Below are 24767 nucleotides of genomic sequence, written 5' to 3' on the forward strand. Positions count from 1 at the left end.
TTTATCTTTCTTTTTAATGTAAAATATTTTTTTTTCTATTTTTTTCTTTTAATTTTTCTTTTGGTTTTTATTTTAGTTTTTGTATTTGTAGATATAAATGCATTTGAGAGTAAGGCTTATTACGTCTCCTCTCATTATGTAATTTTATTATTATTTATGTTTATTAATGAAATTCACTCGTTTCGTCAAGTTTGTTATATAAATTTTGCTCGGTCGGCTTTCAAATCCTAGAACCGCCACTGGGTCCAATCACATCTTTCATTACGTTGTTGTACCTAGTGTATAAGTTAACAAAATCTTCACTTCTCCATAAATTTTTGCTTTTCACTCTCACCTTGTGCCCATCCACATTTACAACAAATTAGCATATTTGTGATATATTATTCTTTTATAACATGCTAAAGTTATTCACAATGAATATCTTTAGAACTATCTTTATAGCCATTTTGTGGAAATTAAATCTGATTGAGCCTTTGAAGAGTAGAGATAGAGGAAGTAGACGGAGAGAGAGTTGTGGGGTTTTTTTTATTTTTTATTTAATGGAATTTAAATTTTAAAATAAATACATTTTCTTCTTTTTCTAATATTTTTAAATTTTAAATCATGTTAAAAATATTTGTTTTCCATTTAAATCCACGTGGTATTGTTTTATTGGATATGTAGGCTCCACATATGTGGCACGTTTAGGAAATTAACTGAAATTTGTGCTTAGGTGACGGGGGTAAATTAAAACCCCAATGGACGACAAATCTAAGACAACAATAATCAAATGTTCCTAGTAGCAATATGACTAGTCATAAACCTAAGAACACGCATCATAATACACATCCATGCATCAATCAATTCTCAAGCCCCCGCAAACCTGAAAGATGACTACATGACAACCTTGGCACTCAGAAGGACCTTTCAATCTAGGCATCCCCTGTGCTAGCAACAACTAGAGTGAAAGGTGTGTGAACATTCATTGCAACAATAAGGAAATACTCAGCTGGATATGACTAGTCGAGTTATCAAGAACATCAAACCTATAAAATTATTCACCAAGAAACCTACCATTGGGAAAAACTGGCGGGTCATCATCCGACCAGGCAAGCTACTAAGCAAAGAAGATTCTTACAGAGTATTCACAAGCAAGCTCAAGAAATCCTAAGTCTATTTAGGAAACAAGATATGCCTCATCTAGTGCAACCAGTGGCAGACCCACAGAGGCGCAAGGAGGTGCAGCTGCACCTCCCCTCGTCGGAAAAAGCTTTGAAGGTGCCGGAGTTGCCCCTCTGCTCTGGTGCCCACCAACTGCTCGAGCAAATGCCTGAACAATATTCTTCTTTCGCTGGCTAATGTTGCTGTGCTGCTGGGTTGCGCGCAGCGCCTTATTTTATTTTATTTTTAAAGTCCTGCCCAAACCGCATCGTTTTGGCCCAGGAAAAAAAACAATTTAAAAAGTAACATGCAAACTGCCGACACGGAACAGAAGCCTCCCAATCCAATTTGAAGAAGCCGTGCAAGGTGATATCACTGACATGCAGCAAATCCCAATTTGTTTTTAATCATGCAAGATACCCATCCCAAATCCTAATATGAATTTCAACGGAGATGGAGTCCTTGCTTTTGCTTTAAAATTTGAATTTCAGCAATTTTAGGTCTGGTTCCTTTTGTCTTTTTTTTTTTTTTTTTCTTTCCAAAAATGACAAGTTTATTATTATTTTTTTATTCAGTCCTTGAGCAATATCAAAACCATTATTGTTGGTTTTTTTTTTTATAGAACTCTAAGTCTTTTATAAAAACTGATTGATCGATTAATTCTTGTGCCAAGAAAGAAAATATTGTATCGATCAAGCTTTCAAAGTACATTCGAATGTAATTCATAGTTAATCTAGAAGAAAAAAAATGATGAAACATGCTGCAGTTTTTTTTCCTTCTTCATCAACCGTCGCGCCAGTTTCGTTGTCGGCATATGAATGAAATTGGTATTGTTTAAATTATAAGGTTATTTGGTTGTCAAATTTTTGTAAAACTTTTAGCCTTTCAAAATTGCACCTTTGCCGAAAAACTCCTGGGTTCGCCAGTGAGTGCAACCTTCCTTTCCAACTTAGCAAAGGTTGCATCAAGTCCTTCATGGCAATGGCAGCTTCCTCTTCAGCTCGATGAGGGCTGATGGTTTTACCAAACGAGTCCAAAATTAATACAGTTGGCAAGAAACCATACAGCTAGACAAAAACACGTGACCAAAAAAATGAGCTGGCAGTGATCCGAAAATTCAGATGACTAGTCATACCTTAAGATGCTCTAATGCATGAACATGCTTCATGAATGATTTTACTTTTGAGAACTCATAACTGTCAACAAGTCACTTTTGTTTTGTACCACAAACCACTGATTCATTCATCTTAGTCTAATTCTAAACTCTTGAGTTTGAGTGAAAATAATAAACTATTACAATTCGTTAAGGAAAGCTAAAATACTTTGCTAAGCAACACCTAACACACTAACATATTTTTTTGACATAATCTAAGGATATGGACTACTTGTGAGCACGGATGTTAACCTTAAGGACTATTAATGACAAAAAAAAAGGATGAAACCTGATAATTTCGTGAACCTTAAAGATGTTTTGTGATAAAAACCCAATCTTAAAAGAATATGAAGGACATAAGCTAAATAAAACACATGGAATGCAATTTAAAAGAAAAACTCTTTGAATCAAATCTGAATTATTATAATCAATCCTAAAATAGCATTAACTAGTCCTCACAATTCCCACATCAAACCCAATCGACATTTGTGACAGCTACCGTGCCTAAACAGTTGTGGATTTTAATTTCATAGTTTATTAGCCATGTGTTTGGCAATTGCAAAAAGTGTAAACTTATTTAGGATTTATTCTCTTGTTTGGCCAAATTTTTATTATTTTTGGTTCTCTCAACCACGTGGCTATGGATCTCATCACAGTATTTAATTAGCCATGCATTCCACCAGGTGGTTATTGTTTCATAGTTTAATGTAAAATATTTGTTTGTTTGTGTATATTATTCCTTACAGAAAACGACGACAATATGAACGTTTAATTTTTTTTTACAGGGAGGTATAATTGTGTACTTGTTTTGTTCGGCGCATTTTGATTTATGCACTGGCTCTTAGTTGCAATGAGGATAATATTGTTTTGTTATTCTCGATTAATAATGTTATATCACGTGAAAGTGTTATTATGCATGTTATAACGTTATTACACGGACCCATTTCATAAAAGTCTTTCTCCTTCAAATGCCCCTATAAATATCAACTGAAGTTCGATGAGGTGAAGGTGCAATTAAGTAATAGACAGATATGGAAAATATAAGCTATATCCAAATCTTCGTCTTTGCATGTACAAGCCTTCTTGTCACAACCCAAACCCATGGCCATCCTGTGTTGCCAAAAACACATGCACCCCTTTTCATATTTGGGGATTCAGTCTTTGAGGTTGGAAATAATAACTACTTTAACACTAGTTGGCGGGCAAATTATTTGCCATATGGTGAAACCTTCTTTAATTACCCAACTGGGAGATTTTCTGATGGTCGTCAAGTTCCAGACTTTATTGGTACATAGTATATATATATTAGAAATATGACATGAATGTTTTAAAAAAAATAAATTTTCTTTTATATTTTTATAAATATATCTGAATTATGACTAGACATAATTCTATTGTTGCAGCTAAGTATGCGAAGTTGCCATTGATTCCACCATATCTACAGCCTGACAATCATGAATTTTCATATGGTGTCAACTTTGCATCTGCTGGAGCTGGTGCTATGGTTCAAACTCGCCAAGGCGTGGTACGTGCATCTTAAGTTAAAAACGTTGAAAAGACAGGTTTTCCAGGTTTACGAGCTTTAGTAAATTTGGCTTTTCCCATTTAAACTAATTTTTTTTCTTAGTTGCAGCCCATCATCTTATTTTTGTATAACTAAAGCCCGATGACTAGAATTCGCATCAGCAAATTACCTAATCTAGCTTAATATCGTATTTATTATACTTTTCAAATCCAAAAATTCCCCTACTTATTACAATTTTACGTGTTATGGGGTGTATTAATTTTTGGTTCCCTCAATTATTGAGCTTGGGGTTATTTAAATGGGAAGGGTCTAAATTTGAATGACCCGAATAATTAAGCGATTCGAGTTTAGTATTTAGGGTCACAGTTATGACTTATGACCATTCCTAATTGATACATCAGTCTACCGAGCACATTCACTAATGTTGTAATAACTTCTTGAAAACTTATATGATCTCCTGTGTCCTTATGAAAATGGTTACTTATTAGGTTTACATAAACTATTAATTTCTCTTTATGATGGAAATAACCTTGTTTCAGACGATAGGCCTTCAAACTCAACTGTCAAATTTCAAGAACGTCACTAAGTCATTGAGGAAGAAACTAGGAAATGAAGAAGCCAAATCTCTGCTATCAAGAGCTGTTTACTTCTTTAGTATCGGAAGCAACGATTATCTTTACCCGTTCGACACAGACCCAAGTGTGCTTGGAAACTACTCTCATCAGGAATATGTAGACCTGGTGATAGGCAACATAACTACAGTGGTCGAAGTAAATTCTTAGCTCTTGAAAAGACAAAAATGATAATCCTCTTTATGCATATTAATTACTAATTAACATTAATTTCGACGTGTCTTGTGTTAGGGAATCTATGAGAAAGGAGGAAGAAATTTTGCGTTGCTTAACCTCTGGCCTATTGCATGTCTTCCATACGCAAGAGCACTTAATCCGGAAGAAGGTGCTTGCTATGATGCATTTACACCATATGTGAAACTACACAACAAATCACTTCTCAAAGTCCTAAAAAAGCTAGAGAAAAAACTCAACGGATTCAGATTCTCAGTCTCCGATTTTAATGAGTTTCTGACACAAAGAATGAATCATCCTTCTAAATATGGTATTAATTCTATCCATATACGCTTTGCTTTCTTAATTTTGATGTCGTTCTTTAATTAAGTACTAATTATTTAACCGACCATGATAAAATGTTGGAAAATTATAAGGTTTCGTGGAAGGGGAGGCGGCATGCTGTGGAAGTGGTGTATATGGAGGAATTTATAACTGTGGAGGAATGAGAATTGCCAAAGAGTATAATTTATGCAAAAATGTTAGTGAATATGTCTACTATGACTCTGCTCATCCAACCGACAGGGTCTACGAACAGTTTGCCAAGGAAATATGGAGTGGAAATTCCATCACTACGCCTTACAATCTGAAAGGTCTATTTGAAAATTAGAGCTAAGTAAGATTATAGTAAAGGCAGATGATCCGATGGACAATAAGCAAATTATTTGTACTTTTTTTTAAAAATCCATGTCACGGATATTTGTCGTTTTTATTTTAAATTGTGTGACAGGTACAATAAGAAATGTTAAAGTGTGCCATTTGTGAGTATTGAGAATATGGAATTCCACTTAATAAATAAAAAACTTTATACCCTTGGATGAAAATATATAAATATATCGAGCATTTTTTTTTTTTTTTTTGGTAAGCTGGGTGGGGACAAGCCCCCAAAGCAGAAGCAATTACAAAATAGAAACTAGACGCATCTTACAGACACCTAACAAGTCATCAAGTACAGCTGGAGTGATCCAAGCAGGGGGCTCGTCCAGTTCGCAGTAGTCTAAGTCCAAGTTATAGCTCCAGTTTGCCAGTCCATCAGCGACAGAGTTTTGTTCCCTATAGATGTGGTTGAGTTCAATATTCCCAATCTGCCTCATGAGGCTAAGACAACCAGAAAGTAAACCAGCAAGGGGGTTATCCTGAGGGAAGTCAGATTTCTTCAATAGATTAACAGCAACAGAGGAGTCCATCTCAATGGTGAGATGAGAGAGTCTTTTCTGTAGAGCCAATTTAATGCCAAAGAAGAGCCCCCACAGTTCCGCTTCTAACACCTGGCCTGTTCCTAAGTTTATTGCAAAACCAGCAGTCCAATCTCCGTTTGAGTTTCTGATGACTCCCCCAGCACCAATAGTTCCTGAGGCAGAGCATTTTCACTATTAGTAGTAAAATTATTTATTATATATTGTAATTTATATAGTCAAGTGAGACTTTATATTCTTTAAAATATTACATTTTTTTTTCTCTTTCACCTTATATTGTCAATTTCACGAGTTCTTACAATGTGAATTAGCAGTTGCAACACCTAGTGGCCAGCGGCAGGTTTAGTTCCGCGAGTGGGGATTAATCAAGGTGCGCGCAAGCTGGCTCGGACACCTCATAGTAATTACCAAAAAAAAAAAAAAACTTTGATAGCACGACTAATTCAAAATTAAGCTTAAGCTATTGGGGAAAGAGAGCCAACAACTGATATGTCAAGCAAGGTCTCAAAAGGTGCAGCCTTAGTATTGAATGTACTAAATGTGTGGTGGAAGGAGAGCCAACAAATAAACGGATTGCACACTTTAAAGAAACAATGAAATAAAAATGATCAATTCCTTCAAGAAACTGAATCAACCAAGAATCTAATGTAGACTAGAATGATGAAGTGTTTGAACAAAATCCTAGATGCAGATTTAAAAAACAATATGAAAATCTCATTTCGAAAATCTTGACCTCACGAAGTATAGAATGCAGAATAAAAGTTTTACTCTCAAAATTTCTTAGTGGGTGAAGTAGATTTCAAAGAGAGAAGAATATTTCAAATGCTATTTGAAGATCTCATTTCCATGCCATGAACATTCTTAGACAAACCAAAGAGAAAATCAAGTTTTCCAATGGTGCAGATGAAAGTGATGAGAGATTAAAACTTCATATCACTAAACAAAAGGTTGATAAGTAATTTTTCAATGAAATCCCAAAAAAAAAAAAAAAAAAAACCAAGAATCCATGAACTCTTCTCCCAAAAATCAAAACCTTATTTCTACTCAATCTCTTAGTAGAACTCTCTCTCTCTCTCTAAAAACTCATGTGGAAAATGTAAAATGAGAGAGTTAGTAAGTCCAAAGTAGTCCCAACTTTTTGGGTAAAATTTGGCAGCACTACTAAAAAAACACACACTATGTACTGATCCAAATTTGTCCCCTAAGTTAAGTTTTGAGACAATAAATTGTCTCCATTAACTAATAGAGACTATGCAGCCACTATTTTTAAATCAGTATCCTAGTTTGGGGTTGCTATTGTTTTTTGGGTACCATTTATTGAGTCAGTCCTTTCCTATTTTCCATTAAATAAATACCTTTTAAGATACAAGCCCTTTGAGTTAAGCCAAGCCATGTTCAATGGCTTCAAGCTTGGGATCTGATATTTGGAATGGTGTCTATTATATTAGGCACTAATCATGACATATCAGTTTGCAATTGTGTACTCTTCAAATAAGACAGATCTGAGTTTTAGTATCTTCTCCCTTAGAAACGCAAAAATATATCAGTTCATGTTGGTTCAATATCAGCCCCCATTGTATGAGTACCCATTTAATAACACCCTATCATTTATGTAATACACTTAAAGCCATCAATTTCGATTTTTATTTGAAATGGTGTCTACCTTATCAGAGACGCATCATGATATATCAGTATGCAATTGTGTACTGATGAACCAATACAGATCAATATGCATCATCTCATATCAGTATGCCATCAGTCCCATTACTTTGAAAACTTGAAATTAATATGCACTTTGAATATTGATTTTTATTTAATAATCTGTAATTGTGAAATACAATTTGTGGGGCTGGTTAACTTATTGTACTATATTTAATTCCTCAAGGTTTGATCAACTGGAAAACTCTGGCACGTTCTATTGTGGAGGCTGGAGGAGCTGGTTCTCGTCTGCTCTGTTCCAACTATTTTATTTTGTAGATTGATGGTCTTCTCATCTAGCCTACTCAAGAGAATAGTCCAATGAACAGTTTCAAAAGTCGACAACAAAAACATATCCAAGTCACTCTATATTTGATGCTTGATCCTCATCTAGTCTTGTCTTTCCCTACAAAAGAAAAAGCATATGTTTTCTTTCATTGTGCAGGACAGGGGATAGATATATAGAGAGAAAGATGGGATAACCCAAAGAAAAAGAAGAGATTTTGGAAGAAAATAGCCAAAAAGATTCAATGTCATGACCCCAATTCCATCCATCATCATCTAACATCACCCCCCTCCTCAGACAAAGAAAAAAACATTGAAGAATTTATAGAAAGAACAATCAAACCATCTGGAATGTAGGTAAAGTATAGTATTTTTGCATGCAAAGAATGTCACCCACTTTTTAAAACACCTTGTGTAGAACTAGAAAGAAATTGAAACATAGATCTTTCATAAAGACCGACCAACAAGAAGAAAAAAATATCTTGTAGAGGAGCTGGTTCATGCATGTTCATATCAAACTAAAGGTTCTTGGGTTTTATAGAGACATTCTCCCGCCTATTTGAAATTTCGTATTTTGAAATCAGCTGGAAATAGTACTTATGCAGCCAATAAGGTTTTTTTAAAGTTCTAATATGTTGTTTCACGGTTAAACATTAGTTTCTGTAGGAAAAGAGTTTATAAATGGAAGAGACTAGAAAAAGAAGTCAGTATCCAATTGAAGGCAAAACGCCAAGGCAGCTGAGTGAAGAGGAAGGAAGCCAGTTTGCAAAACAAAAAAAGGGAAGCCAGCCAAAGCTTGGCTGATTTGTGAGTGGAGCCGAGCTTGTTTGACAAATTGGGACTGATAAAAGGCCCAAATATGAAGGGAAAAAAATGAAAATCACTTTATTTCTATTACACACCAAAATCTATCCCAAATATCATTAATAGGCATAATGGGAGAATTAGTTTCCAAAAATAAATCAAAAACTACTTTTATGTATTTGTATCTAGATAATCAGTGGGTAATGGCTGTTTTTCTAGTAGTGCAGGTCAAAAGGACACTTGGTAGACAATGTTTGGACTTATAAAAAGCAAAATCATGTGCCTTGATTAAAAATCTGGTTCTGAAAATATTTGACTTATATGACTATTCATCTAGACAAAGTATTTTGATGCAGATGCTAATTTTCTTGTTGATGTCCATTGTAAATGAATGCATATAAATTACATTGGTTTTGTAGCCACATAAGCTGTTCAATGTATATACTCAACTTCCCCAGTAGCAAATACCTAAGTCCTAATTTTTGAAGATGAGCTAAGAGAAATTACATGAAATTGTTCATTATATTTAGCAAGGAAAGCTAATTCTAAGAATTCCAAAACTAACATTTGCATTTAGCATTAGTTCATTTATACGCATTAAATAAAATCATGAACTTTGCTCATTTTTTTGAGCAGATGTACTTTCCTCTTTTGTAATAGTTGACTGCTGTAAGGTTTATTCTCTAACCATATGTAAAACTTCCTATAGTTACATCCTGCATATAATGTATTTCATACACAAATCAAATCATTGATGAATTCAGCCAAATCTTCTCTCTTCTTTACCTTTCTTCAAACTCCAATGAGATATTTTGACAGCCTGTGCCACGCCTAAACAGAGGTGGAGTTTTATGTTCCCTATGTTTAATGGGGCCTCAAGCTTAAAAGTAGTATTTAAATTGTGTTTTGCACCTGCAATTGTGTAAACATGATTAGCCCCACGTGGTTGTGGATCTCATCACAATGTTTAACATGTGTTTCAACCGCTGATTAGTATTAATAATCTTGCTTTGCCAAATGTAATGAATGATTAGCATTTCTAAACAACATTGATTTAGGTCGGTGAGGGTGGGAGTGATGGTGACGGAGATGCAGCAAGTAGTTGAAAGAAAATAAGTTAAATGTTATGGTGCGTTTGGATGAGGAAATTTAAAAATAAAAAGGATTTTATAAATGATGGAAATTAATGTTCTAGAATGTGTTAAGTTTCTTGTTTGGGTAACAGATTTAAAATACGGTGTTTGTACCATATCTGACCCTCCACTCGTACAACGACACGTGGATCTCATAAACTCGCCCAAGCACCCAAGGCCTCGGACAATCGGCATAGGCTACTGATGATATTGTCTCAAAGCAGCAAAAGATCATTACAGGGCCCAACACAGCCTACAATCGGTATCCCCTACCGATTCTGCAGAATCAACCTCGAAGCACCCGCCTGAAATATCTAAGGACTCGTGTCAACCTCATAGGGCCCTCCCACGAGTCCCACATCGAAAATGAGCGCTAAGAGCATACTAAATGCCCTCTATAAGTATGCCCCTCCCACTACAATACAGGGGTAAGACTTTTCAGCTTGACTTTTATACTACTATATAGTCAACAGCAAGAGCTCTTAAAAACAATCTTACTCGAGCATCGGAGGGTCTTAGGCTGGTTCCACACCGGTTCCATAGACTTTACGAGCTTCGCTTATCTTCTATTCAGGATCAGCATCCAAGGACAGGAAGAATCGGCATCCAACACCCAATCGATCTCTTGATCGTCCATCCCACTTGTAAGTTGCACTCATCTCTATCTATTCAAGATTTAGCGCCAACAGATTGGCGCCGTCTGTGGGAATCGCTTATCGATCAACCCATATCTCAAAACAAAGAACTCTGAGACCAAAAAATGAATCCATCTTCGGCCCTCCCTACCGATGGCCCCATCCTCGGCCTCGTTGGCGAGCCGAATCCAACTCCCTTGCTTCAGACACCTGCTCGACCGACCACCCTGGAGGCTCGGATGGAGACCCTACAGCAGGATATGGCAAGAATGCAGGAGCACAACAATGTTCTCGCCTCCAAACTGGATGACACCCAGAGGCAACTGCATCAACAACAAACACTCTCCGCCCAGTTGCAGAACGATCGGGAACCAGCCACACAGCTTCGGCAGGAGAAATCGTTTAAAAGCGTACGAAAGCCCACTTTCCAGGATAGAGGGAAGCAGCAGGCCGCGAACGGACCAACTGTCTCCCGAAGACTGTTCGTGCCCACTCCGAAGGAACGCCATCCCGAATATCGCGTTTATTCTGATTGCCGCGAGAGGATCAACGATCGGCGCAGGGAACGGCAGTCATCGCCCATCCAGGTCCGGGCGAAGCTAGACGATCCACGCCTGGAGGTACTTGGACCAAAATCCCCCTTACGCCAGAGGTACGGCGCGATCGGCCTGGAAGAGACGGACGAATCAGATTATGTTCCAACATCCCCAGGAACCACAATCTCATCGGCAGGGCCCTCTGCACGACGCCACAGCCACCGATCAAACCAAGACAACGATCGGCGAAAAGGAAATTACGAGAGAAGCCCCAGCCGAACGGCAGACCAAGGAAGGCGAGGTCACAATACTGACCAACGCACAGGGAACCGAGCGATCGAACCCTTTGGTGACGATCTTCCATCTACCGATCCGACTATTCGTCTCCTCCTACAGAAGATGACTCGCATCGAGAAGGAACAAGACCAGGCTCGGACACCAACATGGGGAACGGTACAGCCAGGGCCGTTCACCAATCGAATCCGGACATTCAGACACGAGAAGGAGGTCCAAGCACTCCGCATATCGTTTTATTCGGGGGTCGAAGATCCCGTTACCCACATTCATACCTTCCAATCAGCTCTGGGTTGCAAAGGACTGACGGACGAAGGCCAATGTTTGCTATTCCCCTCCACCCTGACCGGAGCCGCTCTGAATTGGTTCTATCGGATGGAGCCAGACACGGTCGACAATTTCAATCAGTTGAAGCAAACCTTCCTCAACCATTTTATGATTCAGACCGATCGCCTATATTCCGCCGATGATCTATATACCGTTCGGCAGCAAGACGATGAGCCGTTGAGGGAATATGCGGCTAGGTTCAGCCATGAGTACTCCAGATGTCCGGAAACTGACGACAGGGCGGCCTTCGGTGCCTTCAAAAGCGGCCTTCGGTCGTCTCAGTTTCGTTATTTGGTCCACAGCAGCAACTGGACCACCTACTCCGAATTAATGAAACAGGCGGCTATCCACGCCAAGGCTGAGCATTTCAACTCCAAGGGATCGGCTTCGACCCCAATAAACAAAACGGCGTTGACCGATCAGCCTCCAACGCAGAACTACGACCGATTCCCGGTCGACCGATCGGCAAACCAGGCCCCCTACCGAACGGCACCCCCTGTCCCTGCTTTTTCCACTCAGCGAAACAAGCGGAAGGACAACTTCCGGGAACGGCAGGACAACAACAAGAAGGGCAACCACAAGGGGAATCGGCCAGACGAAATCTTCACTTTGCTCAACACCACTTATGAGCAAGTTCTCCTAACCGAAGGGGATATGATACCGAAGCCGAACAATCGGAAACTCCCTCGCCAGAGCGAAAAAGACACCGGTGTCTTCTGCCGGTACCACCAATACAACGGCCATGATACGGAATCATGCATCGCGCTGCGCAAAATCGTTGAACGCCTCATCAATGACGGAAAGCTGGATCAGTATTTAAACACCAAGCCAGCAACGGATAACTCATTGAATCGGCAGATCAATATGATCAGTGGAGGGGCGCCTATTGCCGAAGCCAGCAACCGATCCGTTAAAAACTACGTTCGTGCCGTACGGCATCCACAAATCCTCAGCGTGGCGGGAGGACGCAATGACAAAATTCAACGCAACGGTTGGGAACCTATCACCTTTTCTGAAGAAGAAGAGCGAGGCATCATCTTCCCCCACTCTGATCCTATGATCATACGGGCTGATATATCGGATTTCGACGTAGGCCGAATCCTCATCGACACCGGCAGTTCGGTCAACGTGCTATTCGCCGACGCTTTCAACGCCCTCGGCGTGGACCCTCGGCATCTGAACAAGGATATCACCCCTCTCCTGAGCTTCTCTGGCGACGTGGTTGAACCAATCGGCAGTGTCCAGCTCCCGTTCGCTGTCGGTACCATCCCCAGACGAACGGTCCTCTACACCCATTTTCTAGTGGTCGACTGCCCAACGGCATACAACGCTATCATCGGCAGGACGGCGCTCACAAAAATGAAGGCCATGCTGTCACCACACATGCTCCTCCTCAAGTTCCCCACACACGCTGGCGTCGGCCAAGTGCGAGGGGACCAATTGAGTGCACGGACGTGTTACGTTTCGGCAACCAAGGAATCGGCAAGGGCTGCGCTTCGCGAAACATACTCGGTCGCCACCAGCTTGGGCGTACCGAACGGCAGGGGGACGGACAAACCAGATGACCCCCGAGATGAGACTGTAACCCCGCAAGCGCAACCCGCCGAAGATTTAGAACCAGTCACCCTCTCCGAAGCACAACCGGACAGACAAGTTCGAATCGGTACAACCTTGAGTCCGGCACTCAGGGCCGATTTTATCACCTTCCTGCAAACCAATGCAGAAGTCTTCGCCTGGTCATACGACGATATGCCCGGCATCGCCCCGAGTGTCATCAGCCACAAGCTCAGCATCTGCTCCACTTTCAAACCCATCAGGCAGAAACGGCGGGCCTACGATGCCGAACGGTATGAGGCAATGAGGCTCGAAGTAGACAAACTGAAGACCATCGGCTTCATCCACGAAGTAACCTACCCAATTTGGCTGGCAAATTCGATTTTAGTCAAAAAATCAAACGGCGCCTGGAGAATGTGTCAAGACTATACCGATTTAAACAAGGCTTGCCCAAAGGACAGCTTTCCTCTGCCACGGATCGATCAGATGGTGGATGCCACGGCAGGCCATGAACTTCTCAGCTTCATGGATGCATACTCAGGCTACAACCAAATATTCATGAGCCCTACCGATCGCGAACACACGGCATTCATCACCGACAAGGGACTTTACTGCTACAACGTCATGCCGTTCGGCCTGAAGAACGCTGGGGCGACATACCAGCGATTGGTCAACAAAATTTTTTCCGACCTCATTGGCACCTCGATGGAAGTCTATGTGGACGATATGCTGGTCAAGAGCAGAACGGCCGATTCTCATCTCCACAACCTTTCGCTCATGTTCGGCGTCTTAAAAAAGTACAACATGCGCCTCAACCCGAGCAAGTGTGCCTTCGGCGTTTCCTCGGGCAAATTTCTCGGCTTCATGATCAGCCAACGAGGAATCGAGGCCAACCCTGAAAAAATCAAGGCATTACTCGACATGCAGGTCCCGAAGACACAAAAGGACATTCAGAGTCTGACTGGGCGTGTCGCCGCTCTAGCCCGGTTCATCTCCAAGGCTACCGATCGGTGCGCTCCATTCTTCAAAGCCCTCAAAGGAAGCAAACGGCAGATTGTCTGGACTGCCGAATGCGATCGCGCCTTCCAAGATCTTAAGGCCTACATGAGCAGAGCACCCCTATTATCCACTCCTCTCCCCGGCGAAGAACTCATCCTCTACCTCTCGGTTTCGGCAACGGCACTTAGCTCTGTGCTCATTCGCAAGCCGAACGGCATCGAACTCCCCATTTTCTACATTAGCCATGCTTTGCAAGACGCTGAGATTCGGTACCCCGAGCTCGAAAAACTCGCCTACGCTCTCGTCCTTTCAGCACGCAAGCTTCGGCCATACTTTCAGGCTCACAGTGTTACCGTCCTCACCAATCTGCCTCTGCGCCAGATACTCCAGAGACCGGAGACATCCGGTCGGCTAGTCAAATGGGCCATCGAGCTCGGCGAATTCGACATCCGCTACCACCCTCGTCCTGCCGAGAAGGGACAGGCTGTAGCCGATTTCATCTCTGAGTTAACCGCGTCCGAGGGGCCAGTTTCGAAGGACGCCGCATCCGATTCATCTTCGACGGTACCAGTCGCCCACCCGACCGAAGGAATCTTTAATCCGTCAATTCCACTTTGGACTCTCTACGTGGACGGTTCGTCCAACCGACAGGGCAGCGGAGCCGGCTTGGTACTCAAGGCCCCTGACCAGACAACCATCGAATATGCCATCCGATTCCAATTCCGGACTTCCAACAACGAAGCCGAATATGAAGCTCTGTTGGCCGGCCTTCGGCTCGCTAAAGAAATGGGCGCTCAGCAACTCAGGATCTGTAGCGACTCACAACTTGTCGTGAACCAGATACTGACTGAATTTGAAGCCAAGGACACTTCGATGGTTGCCTACTTGACACACGCTCGCCGATTGCTGCACCACTTCACTGCGTACCAAGTTCAACAGATCCCCAGATCCGAGAACAGCCACGCCGATGCTCTATCACGCCTTGCATCAGCGATCGACGACAACATAGGGCGCCGTGTGCCGATCGAGGTCCTCACTCGGCGCAGTACCACCGACCTCGAAGTACATGCCGTTCGGCAGGATCCAAGTTGGATGGATCCTATCCACGCCTACCTCGCCAACGGCACGTTGCCTGGCCCCAAACCTGAAGCAACGACTATCCGCCGCCGATCGGCACGATACCTCCTTCTGAATCAGATTCTCTATAGGCGTGGTCACTCCTTACCATTGCTTCGGTGCATGACCCCGCAGCAGGGAAACTACGTCCTACGAGAGATTCACGAGGGGGCCTGTGGGGACCATTCTGGGGCTAGATCATTGGCTTTCAAGACCATTCGGCAAGGGTACTACTGGCCGACTCTCCATGCCGATGCCACCACCCTGGTCCAGAAGTGCGATCAATGCCAGCGTTTCGGCTCCGTTCCAAAGCTGCCTGCCGAACCACTCTCTCCGATTGTTAGCCCATGGCCCTTTGCCCAATGGGATTTAGACCTCATCGGCCCTATGCCCCAGGGCAAGGGACAGGTCAAATTCGCCATCGTCGCCGTCGACTACTTTACCAAGTGGACCGAAGCCGAAGCTTTGGCAACAATCACTGCAGCCAGGGTTGAACATTTCGTATGGAAGAATATCATTTGTCGATTCGGCCTCCCGAACGCAATAATCACCGACAACGGAAAACAATTCGACTCCTCTCAGTTCCGGCACCTATGCCACCGATTTGGCATCAACCTGTTCTTCGCCTCCCCAGCACATCCGCAGTCGAACGGCCAAGTCGAAGCAATCAACAAGATCATCAAGAAGACGCTGAAGAAAAAGCTTGGGACAGCTAAAGGAGCTTGGCCCGATCTCCTTCCGGAAGCGCTATGGGCCATTAATACCTCCTATCGACGGTCGACTGGCGAGACGCCATTTTCCCTTGCCTTCGGTTCCGAAGCCGTTGTTCCAGTCGAGATCAACGCACCATCGTGCCGAACGGCATCTTACGAGCCAGAGCAAAACGAAGCCCAGCTCACTCTCAACCTGGACCTCATTGAGGAACACCGTTCCCAGGCTCAGCTTCGGAATGCCGCCTACAAACAACGGACTTCCCGCTACTACGACTCGCGCGTCAGACGCCGATCGTTTAAAGTAGGGGACTGGGTACTACGCAAAATCTCCCTCGCCACCAAGGACTCCAACGACGGCACCCTTGGTCCATCTTGGGAAGGTCCTTACGAAGTTGTCACCATCTGCCGCCCAGGCACTTACCGTTTGCGTGGTACCGATGGTCAAACCCTCGGCCACCCTTGGAATATAGAACATCTCAAATATTACTACAAGTGAACGCCCCTTCGGTCATCACCTCTGTATCATACCTTCGGTCGTCACCTTCGGTCATCAACTTTTGTAATCGGTTTAATTTGGAACTCCCTATTCTATACATACGGCACTACCATTCAGCAATACTATGTCAAACATACTCTACATACGACATGCGCACATACAGAATTAAGGGACATGGCACATTAACCCGAAACAAACTGAACATTGATAAATAAGGGGCCACAGAAGGGCCATCTGTCTTTACAATACGCCGTTCGGCACGCTAAAAAATGTTACAAACAAAAAGTCTACGAGGTGGGTGGATCGGCTTCGGTCGCTACAACATCAACATCAGCTGACGCAGGCACAGGATCAGTCGACGGCTCGGCAGTAGACGTAACGGCAGCCCTCGGCCCGGGATGACCTTCCTCCCCACTGCTTGAATCGGTGTCGTCGGTTTCCTCGGATTCGGCATCCTCGCCCTTGTAGGCCTCCACCATCTCTTCGGTCACCCCTTCCGGCAGCGGTGGTGGATCCCGGAGGAAGTTCAGGTTCAGCTTCTTGTCAGCATTATACCGTTTGACTCGATAGAGAAAGTCGTCACATTGCTCCATGACCTCTCTATCCACCAAACGTGTAAACTCCTCTGACGATCGGTAGTCCGCAACGGCCTTCGCCTTCTCCTCTACTAGCTCCCTGGCATGCGACCGCTCGGCCGCATCCATCGCCACCTCTACCGCTGCCTTCGCCTCATGGGCAGCCATCACGTCCAGCTCGGTCGCCGCCAGCTTCGACGCCAGCTCAGCAATTTTCGCCGCATTCTCCTCGGCACGCTGGTCCGCCTCTTGCAGCATCTTTCCGGCATCAGCGATCTTCGAACGGCCCTCTTCAAATCTCTTTTGGTACCGTTCGGCAGCATTCACAGCTCGCTTCGCGCAGAGCCACATGTCCATATTAGCCTGCCACACCAACGGACACATTAATACATGCCGAATCAAAGTATCCTTAAGCTACAAATCCTACACTTACCGCTGCTTGGAGACGGAAGGCCCGACCGGTTTGTTCACGCAACGTCTTCGTTGACAGTTGCTCCAGCTCAGCCAGCTCCATCTGAGCACCGTCAATCATACAGTTGATGAACGGCACAGCCTTCCGAGGACACGCGATGTTAACCGGTCCCTCCTCTCCCTCCACCTCATCATCAGGGATCAACACCGATGTCCCCTCGTTCGGGCCCCTTGGCCGTTTCGGCAACGGCGTCACATCGATGGGACCCTCGATCTGCCGTTTGCCCGTCATTTGGAGGTGGGCCTCCCGAACGACCTCTGCCTCCGCCGCCCTCTTCTCCCTCCGGCGGTCAGCCACCGTCTGCTCATCAGCCGACGTCCCTCCCGCTGGCCCTGCCGTCTTTCTCTTCTTCGGCCCGGGGGACTGAACCTTCTTCGTCTTTGGCGCCCCTTGCCCCTCCAGACGCCTCCTCGTCGCCTCGCTCATAGGCCTCCCTCCTGCCACTGCAAAACAGGAAAAGCACGAAGTCAAAAAGGAAACGGCAGCATAGAAAAAACACCGACCCTGCCGAACGGCATCTCTTACTTTGCCTTTTTTCTTCTTCCTCTTCCTCCTTCACCCTCCGATCGTGTTCGGCCCTACCGATCAGGCCTGCCTTGAACAGATTCCGGAAGTAGAGCAGCTCCTTACAAAACCGATCTTCTTCGGCAATCTTCGCTCTCACCCTCTCGATTGCTTCAATCTCTCTGATCGGTGCGGCCGGCCGTTTCAAGGACACTGAAACCAAAATACCAACGGTCAGTACCCCAAAAAAAAAAAAAAAAAAAAAAAAAAAAACAACAACACTATTAACCCTGCCGAACGGCAGGTTCTACCCTACCGACTGTCTGGAAGGACGTAGGAATCCTCCTCTCAACGATAACTCCGGGTGCCGATTCCCAATCACCGGAGACAATCACTCGACGCTTGCGCCACGTCTTTTGAGAGCTCGGCACCCCCACCACAAAGTGCCCACGCTGCCCTGCCGAGAGACAGTTGGACTGAACCCACCCTCCATGATCGGCACTCTTCGCCCTCGTCACACTGTACAGCTGGGCGAACTGTTCGTAGCTTGGCTCCCCCTCACCGGCCAAGCTGAACGCCGTGATCGTCCCGAGCAGCGTAATCCAAAAATTTGGGTTATACTGCCCTGGCGCATAACCGATCGCCGCCAGGATCTTCTGCACCGAATGCTTTAACGGCAGCCGAAGGCCATGCTTAAACACATCTGTGAAGAAGACCACCCCCTTGTCATTGTCACTTAGCGACTCTAAGGGCTCCGGAATTCGCATCCCTACCGATTCCGGAATGTTGTACTCCGACCGAATCTTCGCCAACTCGGATTCGGTCAGTGTGTTCGGCTCTAAGTCATCTACTCCGAACACAGGTTCCGTGGGCTTCGCCATCGGGATCCGTTGCCTACCCCTGACGACCCTCAGCACCCCTTCCCCGGGAACGGCAACAGAGACACCACCCCCATCGGCCTCACGACCCGAGGTCGAAGGCTCATCACCCCCAGGCACCCTCGTTGAAGTACCCCCAGCCTCGGCACGCCCTCCTGCCCCCTCCACTATCTCACAGCTCGAAGAGCTCGCAGATTCAGAACTCCCACTCTCTTCGGCAGAACTCCCCGAGGACGACTCATCCTCGTATGCCCTCGGACTACGCCTACGCTCGGATTCGGTATCTGACATCTACAAACAACACACGAACGTACACTAAGGGCTGTGCTAGAATCCAAATCCTATTCTACCTCCTAAAAACACTACGTTCATACGTGTTCATGCGTGTTCATGCTTGTTCATACATTGTTCAAACATAAATTCTTGCAATTCAACACTTTGATCCATGGGAATACGAAAACACGGCAACATACCTTGTTTGCACGGTGGCTCAAGTTCGTCGGAAATCGCCTCCGCCTTGTTCAAACTTGCCGGAAATCGCCTGCTCAGCCTCAGCACGGTTGCCGGAAATCGCCTCTCACAAGCTCTCTTTGCTCTCAAAATTTCCAAGTATTTGTACTCTCGTCTTCTCCTCACATTTATAAGGCCGATTTAGCATCGGGAAGCGAAGCGACGCATCGGGATACGAAACGACGCGGCTCTTCACAGCCATGCCGACACGTGTCACGCATGCATGGGAGAGACCAAACGTCAGTTGCAACGCTTCCAATCCTCGGAGACGCTTCAACTTCCCGAACGTGGCAGATCTAGCCACCTTCGAGCACAACTCCACTAACCAACGGCAGGCGCACATTGATGAGTTCTCACTCACCTCTCGTGCCGAACGGCAGGCGCACATTGATGAGTTCTCACTCACCTCTCGTGCCGAACGGCAGACGCACATTGATGAGTTCTCACTCACCTCTCGTGCCGAACGGCAGCCGCATATTCATGAGTTTTCACTCGCCCCTTTGCAACAACCGGCACATCATGCCGTCTCCTATCCAAGCTCACTCCGTTGGGCACTTGGGGGACTACATACCACCATCGGCAATTATGGGACCATTGTGTCCGGGTCAGAATGCCGAATACACATTCAAGTTCCCAACCGAGAAGCTTCTCAATCGGCAACTTGGGGGACTACTGTTTGTACCATATCTGACCCTCCACTCGTACAACGACACGTGGATCTCATAAACTCGCCCAAGCACCCAAGGCCTCGGACAATCGGCATAGGCTACTGATGATATTGTCTCAAAGCAGCAAAAGATCATTACAGGGCCCAACACAGCCTACAATCGGTATCCCCTACCGATTCTGCAGAATCAACCTCGAAGCACCCGCCTGAAATATCTAAGGACTCGTGTCAACCTCATAGGGCCCTCCCACGAGTCCCACATCGAAAATGAGCGCTAAGAGCATACTAAATGCCCTCTATAAGTATGCCCCTCCCACTACAATACAGGGGTAAGACTTTTCAGCTTGACTTTTATACTACTATATAGTCAACAGCAAGAGCTCTTAAAAACAATCTTACTCGAGCATCGGAGGGTCTTAGGCTGGTTCCACACCGGTTCCATAGACTTTACGAGCTTCGCTTATCTTCTATTCAGGATCAGCATCCAAGGACAGGAAGAATCGGCATCCAACACCCAATCGATCTCTTGATCGTCCATCCCACTTGTAAGTTGCACTCATCTCTATCTATTCAAGATTTAGCGCCAACATACGGAAATTAACATTTCTTTGTAAAGTTATATTTTTTTAAAACTCAATCTCTCTTGGAATTTTAGAAATGACAAATTTTACCCTCCGTTTGGATGAGGAAAAACAACTTGGAATTTAGATAAAAGTCAGGAATTTAAGAGGAGAAATTGACAATTCCCTTGTTTGGCAATTAAATTCAGAGAGACGGACCATCGGCCCACTATTAACAATGCCGATATTGTCCCCAACTTAACCAACTACAAAACCCAATAGGTGTGGGGTTTGATCACAAAAGGGCTCGGTGATATTAGTGGTGGAACCAGTCATTATATATTGTATTTTATTTAGTCAAGTTTTCGATATGGGACTTATATTCTTCAACATGCTCAATCACGTGGGGCCACCACATAATGGGCCACACATGGAGCCAAATCTACATCGAAGTCAATCATTTAAGTCCAACACATGAGCACCACGTATTAGGTAAGAGTAAACATTCAAGCCCAACATGTGAACACCACATGTTGGGTAAGGGGTAAGGGGTAAGGGGTAAGGGGTAAGGGTAAAGGCCTAGTAATTCAGGCACAATCAATCAACCCACTCTGATACCAAGTTAAATTCAGAGAGACGGGCTAGCGGCCCACTACTAACAACACCGATATTATCCCCAATTTAACCACCTACAAAGCCCAGTAGGTGTGGGGTTTTATCACAAAAGGTCTCGGTAATATTAGTAGTGGAACTATTCATTATATATTGTATTTTATTTAGTCAAGTTTCTGATGTGGGACTTATATTTTTCAACAACTTAAATGCAAAATTTATTAAATGACGGGCGGAAAAAATCATGGAAATTGAGACATCAAATTCTCGAGTTTAATTTTCACCAAAATAGGCGTCATTTCACAATTTCTATAGTGCAGGAATTCATATTTTCCAATGTGCCAAAACTTACATAAAAAAAACAGCACCAAACTTTTCACCAACCTCAATAAATGGTCAAAAGAGAAGAAATCGTGGATCAAATTCTTATGATATTCTTCCTACAAAGAAAAGAGGTGATGTCAAAGATGTTATTGCTGATTCGATTACTAGAATGACTTTATCATTTGAAAAGTTTATCCGTGCTGATACCAAGAACCTTGATCCAGCAGAGGTATATGTTGAAGTACAAGCAGTACCAAGTCTTAGTGAAAATGAACAACTCAAAGCATGTGCTTGGCTGATAGAAAATGACAAACAATTTCAGATGTTGAAGGCACCCAATTGAGAAAAAGAGAGAGTATGTTGCTGATGTTTATTGCACGTGCAGAGTGATTTGGTTAGCTAATATACTCTGTTTGTTTAAGTTGAGTTATTTAGTTCATCAAACGATTTGTTATTTTATACTGTAAGGAATACCTTCTATGTCAGTTATCAGTTTTTTTTTTCTTTTGAAATATTTAATTTATGTCATTTACAATTTGCATGAGCTATCCAAAACATTGAAATTTTCAATTTCTGTCATTTACAAAATTCGACATACATAAATCCAAACACTGAAATATTCAATTGCCAGAAATTGAATGACGGAAATCTAAATTTTGTCATTTTAGAATTTTATGTAATTTGCAATTCCTTCATCCAAACGGATATATAGAATTTAAAGTTGGGATTTATGACCTCCAAATTTCATGTTTTTCTAAATTTCTATGTTTTTTTTTTTTAATCCAAACACGGGAATTGATTCATGTAAATTTAGAAATTCTGACTTTTGTCAAAATCCCAAGCTTATTTCTCTCATCCAAACACAATTTTATCATTTTGGAAATGTGTGCTAAGGAGCAATCAATAATTGTGTAAAAAATATAATGATGATGTGATAATGTAAAATATTTGTTTGCTTGCTTTATATATATTATTATTATTCCTTATGAAAAAACCGATGACGTTCACCTTATTTCTTAATTATTGTTTTTGATTTACAGACAATGATCGTTTTAATTTTTAACTTGTTTTGGATTTATGCACTGACCTTCGGGTGCCCCTATTAATATGAAGTGAAGCTAGATGAGGTGAAGATGCAATTAGTTAATAGACAGATATGGCAAATATAAGGTATATTCAAATCTTGGTCTTTGCCTTGTGTTCAAGCCTTCTCATTATCACAACCCAAAGCCATGGCCATTCTGGGTTGCCAAAAAGACATGCACCTCTTTTCATACTCGGGGATTCAGTCTTTGAGGCTGGAAATAATAACTACTTTAACACTACAGCCCGGGCAAATTATAAGCCATATGGTGAAACCTACTTTAAGTACCCAACTGGGAGATTTTCTGATGGTCGTCAAATTCCAGATTTTATTGGTAAGATATGTTTACAAATATGATATGAATGTTTTTATTTTTTAAATTTATAATTTTATATGAAATATGACTAGACATTATTTTATTGTTGCAGCTCAGTATGCGAAGTTGCCATTGATTCCACCATATCTACAGCTCGATTTGCATGATTTTTCATATGGTGTCAACTTTGCATCTGCAGGATCTGGGGCTTTGGATGGAACTCGCCGAGGCTCGGTATGTGACATATTTGTTTTTGCAGGAAATCTGGGTGCTTCTTAAGTTAAATTCATCGAAACGACAGGTTTTTATAAGTTTAAGAGTGAACTGTTTTGAGTAATTAGTATTTAGGTGATAAGCATTTCGAGTTTAGTACTTTTGGGGTTGCGACCATTGCTAATTGACACACATCAGTCTACCAAGCACATAATGTGATTCACTAATGTAGTACTAACCAACTTCTTGAAAACTATATGATCTCATGTCCGTATGGAAATGGTTACTTACTATTTTTCATATAACATAGATAAACTATTTCTCTTTAATATGGAAATAATGGCTTTGAACCTTGTTTCAGGTGATAAGCCTTAAAACTCAACTGTCAAATTTCAAGATCGTCAGGAAGTCGTTGAGGAAGAAACTAGGCGATCATGAAGCCAAATCTCTGCTATCAAGAGCTGTTTACTTTTTTAATACTGGAAGCAACGATTACCTTTTCGCATTCGACACAGACCCAACTGTGCTTGGATCCTACTCTCAACAGGAATATGTAGACCTGGTGATAGGCAACATGACTTCAGTGGTCAAAGTAATGAAATCTTAGCACTTAAAAAAAAAAAAAATAGAACAGAAAATCCTTTTATGCATATTACTAGCTAATAAACATTATTAATTTCGATGTCTTGTTTTAGGGAATCTATAAGAGAGGAGGAAGAAATTTTGCGTTGCTTGACCTCTGGCCTATGGCTTGTCTTCCATACGGAAGAGGAACACTTGAAAAGAAAGGTGCTTGCTTTGATACAATTACACCATATGTGACACTACACAACAAAGGACTTGCCAATGCCCTGCAAAAGCTGGAGAAGAAACTCGAGGGATTCAGATACTCATTCATCAGTTCTAATGAGTTTCTGACAAAAAGAATGAACAACCCTTCTAAATATGGTATTAATTCCTTCGTTATACATGGTTTTGATATCATTAATTATGTTAATTACTATTTATTTAAGCGACCATATGTTTTTGTTTTGTGATAAAAATGTTGGAAAATTGTAAGGTTTCGTGGAAGGAAAGGTGGCGTGCTGTGGAAGTGGTCCATATGGAGGAATTTTCAACTGTGGAGGAATGAAGATTTCCAAGAAGTATAATTTATGTAAGAATGTTAGTGAATATGTCTTCTTTGATTCTTCTCATCCAACCGAGAGGGTCTATGAACAGTTTGCCAAGAAAATATGGAGTGGAAATTCCATCACTGCGCCTTACAATCTGAAAGCACTATTTGAAAATTAGCCGAGTAAGATTATAGTAAGGGCAGATGATCCGACGGTCAATAAGCAAATAATTTGTACTTCTTGAAAGAGAGGCAACAACTCATATGTCAAGCTTTGTCTCAAAATAAGATGCAGCCTTTGTATTGAATATTATATTATATTTGTGTGGTGGTGGAAGGAGAGCCAACAAATAAACATTATTTTATATGGTAACGTTTTGTTAACTTTGTCTCAAAAGGTGCAGAGCCTTATGGATGGGCTGTGAGTGTCTTTGTGACATATCTAGCAGGGCACCATGCTTTTGGTTTTCACTGTTTTATTAGCTGGGA

At 42.8% G+C, this 24767-nt stretch overlaps 4 protein-coding genes across 4 annotated transcripts; 2 read left to right on the forward strand and 2 right to left on the reverse strand.

The window, feature by feature from the left end:
- The first annotated feature begins 3324 nt into the window (after positions 1-3324).
- LOC110761635 (GDSL esterase/lipase 1-like) lies at positions 3325-5273 on the forward strand. Its single transcript, XM_021964166.2, has 5 exons — positions 3325-3580; positions 3697-3818; positions 4358-4588; positions 4682-4934; positions 5041-5273. The coding sequence occupies exons 1-5, from the start codon at positions 3325-3327 to the stop codon at positions 5271-5273; spliced, it is 1095 nt and encodes a 364-aa protein (XP_021819858.1).
- A 289-nt stretch (positions 5274-5562) lies between these two features.
- Positions 5563-18267, reverse strand: LOC148295436 (uncharacterized). Its single transcript, XM_088250167.1, has 4 exons — positions 18022-18267; positions 17458-17939; positions 16853-17387; positions 5563-6014 (listed from the first exon to the last, which is right to left on the reverse strand). Coding segments are annotated over exons 1-4 (1470 nt in total). The 5' UTR covers positions 18023-18267.
- Positions 18268-18312: 45 nt separating this feature from the next.
- Positions 18313-19903, reverse strand: LOC148295437 (uncharacterized). Its single transcript, XM_088250168.1, has 3 exons — positions 19840-19903; positions 18383-19794; positions 18313-18323 (listed from the first exon to the last, which is right to left on the reverse strand). The coding sequence occupies exons 2-3, from the start codon at positions 19167-19169 to the stop codon at positions 18313-18315; spliced, it is 798 nt and encodes a 265-aa protein (XP_088106294.1). The 5' UTR covers positions 19170-19794; positions 19840-19903.
- Positions 19904-22707: 2804 nt separating this feature from the next.
- On the forward strand, positions 22708-24611 carry LOC110761634 (GDSL esterase/lipase 2-like). The gene is made up of 5 exons (XM_021964165.2): positions 22708-22969; positions 23064-23185; positions 23526-23756; positions 23860-24112; positions 24225-24611. Exons 1-5 carry the CDS (start codon positions 22708-22710, stop codon positions 24455-24457), a joined length of 1101 nt encoding a protein of 366 aa, XP_021819857.1. The 3' UTR covers positions 24458-24611.
- Positions 24612-24767: the final 156 nt, after the last annotated feature.

This window comes from Prunus avium, chromosome 3 (genome assembly GCF_965620075.1).
Source record: "Prunus avium chromosome 3, drPruAviu1.hap1.1, whole genome shotgun sequence".
Taxonomy (NCBI): Eukaryota; Viridiplantae; Streptophyta; class Magnoliopsida; order Rosales; family Rosaceae; genus Prunus; species Prunus avium.